Source organism: Diorhabda sublineata, chromosome X, assembly GCF_026230105.1.
Source record: "Diorhabda sublineata isolate icDioSubl1.1 chromosome X, icDioSubl1.1, whole genome shotgun sequence".
NCBI classification, from domain to species: Eukaryota; Metazoa; Arthropoda; class Insecta; order Coleoptera; family Chrysomelidae; genus Diorhabda; species Diorhabda sublineata.
The window spans coordinates 13,055,460-13,066,543 of record NC_079485.1 but is presented as its reverse complement, the minus strand read 5'-3'; the positions used below and the strand labels follow the sequence as shown (position 1 = coordinate 13,066,543).

Sequence of the window (11,084 nt, the reverse complement as noted above, 5' to 3'; positions counted from 1 at the left end):
AAATTAACAAATATTTGATTGATGATAAAAGATGCATTTAGAGACATTAAAGTTGAGCTTGAAGTCTGGAATTATCAAACTAGTAAATTTTAATTGAATTCTTGCAAAAAAAATATTTTCTAAATCCAATAGGTGGGTACATAGAATAGAATTTTCAAATGCTAAAATTAGCGACGGCTATTAAAATCATACATTATTTGCCCCGTTTGTGGTTAAGGGATGAAAGAGATCCTAAGGCCCTTCTTCTCCGCTTGTCAACTCAAATTTATGACGTTCCACTCCAGTCCAAATATTGACAGACTAAGTCTTTGAAATCCGATTTGAGCACAACGGGGACACGATTATTCCACGGGGGCACCCGGCGTGTCGTCTTGTTCCTAACTGTCGAAATACAATACCCTCGACAACTATTTACCTTTACCTGAATCGATAGAAAATATTTCGTTTAAAATGTAAAAAGGACCGTATACAATTTTGACTTTCACTCATACTAATTTTCATAAAATCTTTAATCTTAGTAATACCTATATATTCCTTCATCTGATTTCCTTCAATCTCTAATAAAATTTGACTTTTTGACTTTTGGTAATGAAGCACCACCACACCACAAACAACGTTTCGCTAGTTTTCCAAATCCACTCGAGGTGGAACTTCGCTACAAGATGAAATTTTATATTATAATTTATACCTAGTTTACCTCAATTTTTTTATATTCGCGATTATAAAAAACATTATTGCTAAAAAATAAATTTGAGATGCTTTTTTTTTCAACGTCCTTTATCTAAATAATAAAATGGCAACCGATTTTTAGAAAAAAAAATCGGATCTTAATAATATTGTGAATGTTATAATAAAACGATATTAATTTTACACTATTTACTGATCATATTGAATTATCACATTAACCCCGCCTATATTCTGCAAAAACTAACAGGTGTACATCTCAATCTGGTCACTTACCTCCCCACCAATACCGTCATACCAATCATCCACCAACTAATGTTACTCCGCCCAACCACCATCGGCGAGTACGTCGATTTGAGTGAGACGTATCGCAAACGGAATAAAGATGGGAAATATTATTTTGAACAGTTACTTTTATTAATATACTACATAAATGCATAGAAATTTACGAGAGTAAGAAAATAGAATTGTTCAAAAATATGTCGAATAAATGAAATTCAATAATACTCAAGTGAAGATTACGAATTTTACGATGTCTAGTAATTTTGATAAAAAATGAAATAGTGAAAGAATATTGAACAAATATGTTATAACACAGACACGAAATGATTATGTACGTTGGATACGATACCAATCAAATAAACAGAACAGTTTATTATTTACTTTATAATAGAAGAGAGATATTGTTCCATCTCTATTAATTAATTTAGAGTAAAGTCGTCAAACAATAAATCGAAATATCAAAGAAAATCATTATATAAATCAAAGTTATTTATGTTAATATAAAATTTTGAAATAATATACTGCAAAAAAATGAATTTTGTGCATTTATATGCATTACTACAGTAAGTGAGAGAGATAGATATAATATAGTACGTGGCGCATGTCTTGGTAGGCGGGGTTAAGCAGCGCCTCCCTGATAAAGATGACTATTTTGAAATCTCACTCAGTTTGACAGCGAAACTAGCGAGTTACACTGCGTTTTGTTGTGAGTGTTGGCGTGTTTGAGTGTCACACTTTTTGACATCTTGATGAATTTTAATTTCACGTCGATGGCACTGGAAGACCGATCAAGTCCGAACGCGGCATCCAGTCCGAATCACATTGAACAATCCGACAGCCCTGAATCCACCAGGACCTCCTTTACATGCACGACAATAAATAATCACGAGGGAAGTACGAAAAGTTGTTCGGATTTGGAGAGATCTTTTTTCAGAATAACTTCGTTCGCTCTATCCAGTCCGAAAAGTGATTTCAGATCACCGTCACCTTCTTCTTCTTCTTCATCTTCTTCTTCTTCTTCCGAACGAAACGAACCGGCAATACAGACATTAAAATATTCTATAAATAATATATTGAAGCCGGAATTTGGGAAATCGGCCGTTCTGAAAACTCGATCTGTTTTATTTAAACCGTACGAAAAATCAGAAGACAGACCCGCGAGTTCGCTGGGTAGTTTGTGCCAGACTGTATCGCAAATAGGAAGTTTCATTAAAGAAAACTCCAGGCCGAAAAGTCCAGTTAAAACTTTGCCGAATCTCGAAGATGTGAAGAAAGATCAGGAAGATGGTGGCGTGCCGACGCTTTGGCCCGCTTGGGTTTACTGCACACGGTATTCTGACAGACCCAGCTCTGGTAAGTCGGTCTTTTAATTTTCTCAAACCCCTCATAGATACATGTAGATTTAAAACGTTTTACGTTGAAAAGATTTTGCTCGATATGAATATTCTTCCATCCGGTATCATTTCTACATATTATAAATTACAGGAATAGAAAATAATCAAACTGTTGAGGTTTCTATCGAAGGTGTGGAAGAGAAATTCAAATCTTCAAAAGCTCCGGAATTATTGAAAATTAGGTATATAACAAAACTACGGGGTTTATTTTTCATTTTCGCGCTACCTTTGATATCAAAAGTGAAAACTTCAATTCTGATGTTTTTTTACCCACTTTTTTAGGGTTGCTGGAGAGTATTTACATTTTCAATAATATAGTATGGACATTATACTTTCGATTTTTGATAATTTTGACATTTTACTTGTATAAATATAGTAGTAATATAACAATTTTTTTACTAATTCGTATTATTTTTACGAATTATCGATTACAGAAACCAAAAATGGTCAAACTTTAATTTTTTATTATAATATGAACATCGATTTTTGATAATTTCATTATTTTATTGTCATACACTCAAATTTCAACCCTTTATAATTTTCACAAATCATAAGTAGTAAAAATTGAAAATATTCACTAAATTAGGTTATTTTTTTTTTCAAACGTAAATGACGTAATATAAAAATTTACATTTTCGGTAACTTCGAAATTATTATTAAATTATATTTAAAAATTTCATCTTTTTTAGTTAAAACATAGAAAATATGAATTAGTTGTAGGTAAATGCAACTATGAAGAAATATTAAAAATGTAAATCAAAAAATCATGTGTCAACTAGTTTTTTTATGAATCGTATTCAATCTCCAATCACAATTCACAATTCTAGGTTATTATTAAACTTTGTTCTAATCCATTAAAAGATCTAATACAATTTAATTATTGCGCTACCCTTTAGCTGTTATTACGTTTCACTTAAAGCGGACCACACACGTCGACCATCGATTATATTATGAACATAAAATAAGTCGATTCATTTTATAATTGTTTGTTCCTATCGACCCCACTTCCTAATTCCATTTTGAGTATGTGTCATTAAAACACTAATCGACGCTTGCGCAGGTTATTATTTATCAATTTTGAAAAAAGGCGTTTAAATCCTTTGAATAATTTCTTACTTTATTATTTTCCTCAAATTTTTACGCATAATTTGGAATTAATATTTTCGATTTACCCTATGAGTTTCCGGTAGGAAGTCACGCTACCGAAAACTAAAAAAAAACAAAAAACAACGTGTGAAATAAGAATTTTAATGGTTTTCTCCGACTGGAAAGCTAATTTCTTCCAGAGAATAAAAGGGACGCGGTAATAAAACAATGAAAACACACCTTCTTCTCAAATGAAATTCGTTCAAGTCCATTAGCAGGATGGAATGATTCATGCCTTTTTCGCACGAACGAAAATTTTATACCTAAAAGATTATTTTGGAGGGGAGACGTTTTTTTACGGCCGAATTTAAGAGCTCCTCCTTCACCCGCACTTCTATATATACCCAAGTTAATATTTCGTCTCCAAAAATAAAAGTTTTCTAGGTTAGATAGCTGTATGACATACGTGTCATACGTCAGTTATCGATATTTGACTTTTAGTGTTGTTCAACACCCTCTAGATGAAGGTGATAGAAATGAACAAAATAAAAATTCAATTAATGAATATGAGTGACGTTAACTACATAATTTTGATAACACTATACCAATTGAATAATTATATGTATATGTTAAGTTCGCGTGTTACATATTAATTTCCAAATGATATTAAAACACAGAGTCGGACTCTCACTAAGCGGTTGTTCTTCTATCGAAATATGTAAAAAACTAGAAAATTTGTATTATACTATCACCCTGTATGAGCTATTTTCACCTAGGTATTTTCTTTCAATATTTTTCAATTATTAATATAGAGTTTGTCCGGGATTGATGGCCATTGTTCAAAACACACAAAACAAGGTATAAACTTTAAAAAATGACTGCCATGATTCTTCCTTAACTTCCAGGAATGACGGCCATGCCTTTTATGTCAAGTTTTCTACACTTTTGACAGAAGTGGCCGTAAGATTTGTCTTCTCTTGATTGTCTTGAAAACCTTTTTATTTTTCTTTGAAGCCTTGTTGTCTTGAGCCTTTACGATAATTCAGATGTTCTAAAGAAGTTGAATGGGCGCTACTTGCTTAGATCGTTTCCTAACTACATTTATTTTGTCTCGAGCGGATTGCGGACAATATGTTCGAGGGACTCATTTTGTTATGGTTTTAGATGTTTGGTTGGTTAAAAATCTCTGTTGGCTTTTGAGGTGATGAGTTTACTTTTTTGCCGGAGAGGTTTTCTCAACATAAAAAGCATAATTTGATTAAATGTTGCGATGGAAAGGCCAGACGAACCATTTTGTACAGTAGTCGCCTTTTCAAAACTTACACTCAAAAGCTCACCAAACTGGTATCTGGTTATACGCCGCCCAACATGATTTCTAAGCCATTAGCGATTCTCGAAGATGCTGAAGATAATGTGTGGTATGGCTGGACAAGTATAATATGATAATGTCAACGAAATGTCCATGCAGCATAGATCCTGGTGGCAGATCATTCTCCCACTCTTTTTTCCATCAAATTACCTTCAGCATTGCAGCAAATTAGTAAACTTTTTTTGATGGATGTTACCGTCGATACAGCTTTGGACCACTTTCTGGCAGGTACGTCGCCTGGTATACTGTAGAGTTGGAGACCCGTTTAATCGATATTGAAATACGTTTGCAGGTTAATCAAATAAAGAATTCGGTGCTATAGTTGTTTCAAGTAAATCTAGCTGTTGCTTTCTGATTTACGGATACTAATTTTTGAGCTCAATTCTTGATAAGCGATCGTCCTGATGTCGTCTGGTTAATAGAATATCTCGATTTGTATTGACAGCTGCTAGCGCCTATGCATCCCTTTTTATAATTTCCGGTTCTAATTCTACGTTCTAAGGTCTGGCAGTCCCAAAAATCATATTCATTTAGAAGGAAACTTAATTTAAGGTTATGTAGTACCTCGTAGTATCACAATATCTAATTCCGTTCAGTAAATTTAGAAAATATCTATCCTGGACTCTTCAGAATATCCTGTATAATATTATATAAAATATGAATATTAGTACCTTGTGCTGACGGGGCTCACGAAAGTAGAAATCGATCTTTTAATTTATGTTATATCAACTTGACGTTCCTCAAGGAAAATATGTTTTTAGAAATATATAGGCTGTTATATAGTTATTTTGTAGGTTATATTGTTTAATCGTTTAAAAAAAAGGATTAATTGTTGGGAAAAGCGAATATATCGTAGTAAATAACGGGAAAATAGGAATAAGAAATTTTGCATAAAAAATAATGAACGGAACTATTCAGAAGTTTACTATTCAGAATACCAGAATTGATCATTGTAAAAATGTTGGAATTTAACAAGTATTTTTAGAAAATTGTCCAGTACTGACCTGTCTTCGAATTTATCTAAATGTGTATCTTGAAACTTCATTTAATATCATGGTAATTTTTGATCGAACAACTTGTGATCGTCGAAAGCGAATAAATTTCTAAAGTTGTTATAATAACGAGCTTTTGATATGTTTGTCTTTCTAATAATAACGGACTTTATGATTATTATATTATTTTTTATAGTAAAAACGTCGTTTATCGAGAATATTAAGTTTAATTGCCATTTAAGTCGATTTATATTGGATTTTATACAAATATTGTCTTTTTTTTTTATTTAAATCATAATAATCATAATCATCATAAATCGGTTTAAAAATATGAAAATTCTGTATTTTTATCACTATTATATTAGGTACCGAGTGTTAATTTTGTGAAATGGACAAACGTTTATTCTGACAAGGCACAACAATGCCGAAACAGGTTTATGAATAGTTCATTTCTCTTTTTGTTCGAAAGACGATGAAGTTATCGTTTTGAAGTTAAATGTGATGTTTTTTAGCATTCTCATTGTGATATATATATTTTTTTCAACCTATACAACGGAAAATAGCCGGAAATGCCAAGAAAATTGGATTTATCATTAAAAATAGCATACAAATTTGATGATATAAAAATATCCAGAAAATTAGGATTATTATGAAAATATGGGAGAAAAACAATGGAAAAATCTGGAAAATTTCGATAGAAAAGGTGCTAAGCGATAAAGCTGCTTCTGTTGAAAAAATCTAGTTCTACAATTTGATTCAAAATTTTCTGTTTCTCTACTTAAAAGCAGCGGAAAACCCTGATTATATCATTGAAATTAGCGGCAAAAATATTAAGGTATAATCAAATATAGTGAGATAATTTCATTATGGTATCAATAATATGGTAAATATGGAGAAAAATTAACTTTTATTATTGAAAAAGTGAAGAAAATTGAATATACTATTAGAAAAACTGTGACTCTGAAGACAATATTTTGCTTTCAAAAGCTCGGGAAAAACTAGGTCTATCATTACCTAAAGTTTACAGAAAAAATTATGTTCATCATACAGAATGCGTTCAAAAATTAGAAACATACCGGACACAATTTTGCTATTGAAAAATGCAGATAAAATTAAGTTTACGAGGTCTCTCTATTAAATAACGAGAGTGGTTACGAAACGGGTTTTATTATAAAAATTATTCTACATTCGTATGCTCCCCTTCAATATACTCCCCTCCCTTCGACACATACCTTTCCAAACGTTTTTTCCATTGATCAAAGCTCTTCTTTGATGAGTGCCTTTAGGAGCTCTGGTGTACCATTTCCATCGACTCAAATTGAGTCCCTTTCAAAGCAGATTTTATCTTCGGACATAAAAAAAATCGCATGGTGCCAAATCTGGTGAGTACAGCGGTTGTTCGAGCTTACTGACGAAATACTACTTTACAGTTAGCGCGTTATGGGCAGGTACGTTATCCTGGTGCAAAATCAGGCTGTTTTTACGAACTCGTTCTAGCAGTGTTGTCAAAACTGACAAATAGTCAGTCTGGGTGACAGTCTGGCCTTATGTCATCACGAAACCGTTAATGTCGAAAAAAAAAATGATCAAAATTGCCTCGAATTTTGATTCACCTCGTATTATGAAAAATAGCGAGTAAAATTTACCTTTTTGGGCGAATTTACCTTTTTGGGCGAATTTACCTTTTTGGAAACCAGCAAAAAAGTTTTGTTGGCCATTAAAAGAAATAAAAAAAGTTCATGATGCGAGAAAACTTTAGTTTCTATTTAAAGTAGTGAATCATATATTTCTACGACTAACTACTGTGGATATATAAATATATATACTATATATAGGGTGTTTCTAAATTTATGCGATGAAATTCTTGAGGTTATTGCTCGAATGGGTCTTTCCAATAACAAAATTTCCTCCGTTCTTCCCTTTCCTCGATATCATCCTTAAAATGTGGTGACGAAAATTGGTTTTTTTTTATTTTACAAAATTTAACTAACGCTAGAAACTTTTTTATGAAATCAAATTATAATTTGAAATCCTTGTTTTATTTAAAGAAAATTTGTATTCATAATTTTTTTGACAAAACTAATAGCTGCAGTGGAAAAAATAGAAACTCAATTTTACTCACCATCTATTGAGGGTGATATCTCGGGAAGGGTGGAAATTTTGTTATAGGAAAGACCCATTTTAATTTCATACGAGCAACCACTTCCTGAATTTTGTAGCACGAATTTAGAAACATCCTGTATATACAGAAAAAAGTATTAAGGTTATAGAAAAACTTTACAATTTTAATCATTTTTTAGCGATCCATGCTTAGGTACTACTGTCTTTTCTAAATCGCAGGGTATATTAGAAAGACACTTTTTGAAAATGTTTCATATTCATCTCTATCAAACCGATAGCGTCCATACCATCAACCACTTTCTCTAATCTTCCACCCCCCATAAATCCTCGTCAAACTTATCTGATCCCATTTGGGAATACAGGAGCTGGACGCTAATTAGTCTTTCTACAAACAATAAGAATTAATTCCTATCATCGACGTGAAATATTAACGCCATTGTTAGAGCGATGACGTGTCGGAGTAAAATTTTTTTCCAAATCGATCAGAGATAACAAACAATGAACCATTAAGATTTAAAATGTATAAGACAATGGGCATTAGACACCCATTTGACTTTAAAATTGAGAAAATACCTCGAATCGTATAAACAGACATTTTTTTATAGAGACGTAATTTTGATACATCAAATGTTATGAAAAAATGTAAATACGGATAAAAATTCATTGGAATCGATTTTTATTCATTATTGTTTTATGCGTGTGCCATCAGTTGTAATTTATGTTTTCGTAACGAATTATCTGAAACTATTTTCGAATTTTTCGAAAAATAATGGACTGCCTAATGGATATTTATGTTTCAGATCGTCTAACAAATTTTCGGCGTTTCGAAAATCAGCTAAAAATAAAATATTTAAAAAGCACTCGAAATCGGTGTTGACACGAAAGACGGGGATTCTTTTTCGGCTCGTTTATCATCGAAATTTCAATTTTTGATGACACGTTAATAATGTATAAGCACTTATATCTCTTACCAGTCCAAATTACGGTTTTCGTTAGATAGATTTGTAATTTTCTCGGAGAAAATTTATCAAATGTTTATGACAGGGTTGATTTTTATAAAAACGACGTTATTTACCTCGATAAATATAAATCAGGCATACAATTCAACTTTATATTTGAAAAAATATCTCCATAACGATGTTTGAAATCTGAATCTAGCTGTTCAGCTTTATTTAGCAATATATAACCATTTTCTAGCAGCATATTTATTAATATATAGCAATAGCCTCTATTATAGATACATATTAAACAATATATAGCAAATCTAACGTTTTAGGGACGTATCTAGCTCTAAATAGCGATAATTACCGATTCAAAGCTTTAATTATAGTTATATCTAGCTATAAACAAACATATATTATAACATTCTAAAAGAATCTAGAAAATGGAGTCGTATCTAGCGATAATTAATAATAGATGGCAATTTGTAGTTGTTATATCTAGCTATAACTATTGTTATACAACAACATTTTAAAATACTCAATATAGCAACGCAGAAACACATCTGACTCTTACAGGGATAATTAGCGATATATAGCAATATGTATAGTATATACTTCCAAATAATATTGAAATTTGGAGTAGTATTTGGTGATTAACAGCGATAATTAGCGATTTAGAGCAATATGTATTATGATATCTAGCAAAAAACATCATTATATACCTATACTTCAAAATAATCTTGAAATTTGGAGCGGTATTTGGTAATTTACAGCGATTATGAGCGATTTATAGCACTATATATAATGACATCTAGCAAAAATATCATTATATAGCTATACTTAGAAATTATCTTGAAATTTGGTGATTTACAGTGATAATTAGCGATTTATAGCAATATGTATATAGTGATATCTATAACTATAGCTATAACTAGTATATTCCAATAGAATTTAGTAAAATAGAATCGTTTGTGACTATTTGCACCAATATTTGAAATATATGGTAGTTCTATCTTTTGAACTTTCAACTGCTTCTAATTTTTCGGTTTCCACTTTAAACACCTCGTATATATAGTTCTTAACATTCAAAATTTCACTTGATTTTAAAAATATTATAAAACTACTAAAATTTTGAATTGGTAATAATTTCGATTTCGTTTGTTACAGGTCCTAGATCGAGAAGAATGAAGAAAAGCACGAAAACTACCGAGGACAAACGACCGCGAACTGCGTTTTCCAGTGCTCAACTACAAAGATTGAAGCACGAATTCAACGAAAACAGATACCTAACCGAACGAAGAAGACAACAACTGAGTGCCGAGTTGGGTTTGAACGAGGCCCAAATAAAAATTTGGTTCCAAAATAAAAGGGCGAAAATCAAAAAATCGTCCGGACAAAAAAACGCACTCGCCCTTCAGCTGATGGCTCAGGGATTGTACAATCATTCGACCGTGCCCTGCGACGAAGATGACATGCCCTTATCGTCGTAATTTTCGATTTCCATTGTTATTTCAATTTGTATTAAGTGAAATCAGTAAATTTTGAACATGCCTATTCGTACACGAATCGGATGTAATGTACAAACGGCCTTAGACGTAAAATTTTACCATAAATCTTTGTAGATTCATGGAGTTTAGAATCTCAGTACTTTCTTACTGAAAAAATTGATTTCACTTATTACAAAACTGTGTACATTTGTTTCTAACGATCTCAATATTTCAAGTATTTATTTTGTACATTTTGTAAATATTTTGGTACACACGTAGAGCTTCTTAGCCTTCGAATTGACTGATACGTTAAATGTAGTTGAAGTTTGCTTCGATTTTTTTTATTCCGATCGAAATAATACATTTCTGATACTGATACTGATTAATTCAAAGGGCTTGGTCCTATTAAGACTTCTCGTTTTCGAAGCGTTTCGTTTGATTAAACTGATCGGCAACTCTGTTCGGATATGAGTTGTTGTTCGAACCGCCTTCCTCATTTAGTTTTAGGAGGTTTTAGATAATGTCTCAGAAATGTATTTTTTTCTTTTTCATTATTACGATTGTATAAAAATGTCAAAGTGAACGATTTTTAATTGTGCAATGTTGAGTAGATATATGTCATATCATAAGGAAAATTATGAGTATTAAATTAATAAATATATGAAATGTTTTTGTTTGTTTTATTATATCCACACCTCTTTTTTTTATTTTTCAGTTTTATCTGCATC

The 11,084-nt window shown here is 31.6% G+C and overlaps 1 protein-coding gene across 1 annotated transcript; it reads left to right on the top strand.

The window, feature by feature from the left end:
* The first annotated feature begins 1,736 nt into the window (after positions 1–1,736).
* On the top strand, positions 1,737–10,359 carry LOC130450887 (homeobox protein engrailed-1a-like). Its single transcript, XM_056789589.1, has 2 exons — positions 1,737–2,319; positions 10,037–10,359. The coding sequence occupies exons 1-2, from the start codon at positions 1,737–1,739 to the stop codon at positions 10,357–10,359; spliced, it is 906 nt and encodes a 301-aa protein (XP_056645567.1).
* The last annotated feature ends 725 nt before the right edge of the window (positions 10,360–11,084 follow it).

Bases quoted from the DNA above. Each gene is read 5' to 3' on its own strand.
- LOC130450887 (XM_056789589.1), top strand. From the start codon at position 1,737: ATGGCACTGGAAGACCGATCAAGTCCGAACGCGGCATCCAGTCCGAAT. The intron at 2,320-10,036 runs GTAAGTCGGTCT...CGTTTGTTACAG, and splicing joins TTCTGACAGACCCAGCTCTG to GTCCTAGATCGAGAAGAATG.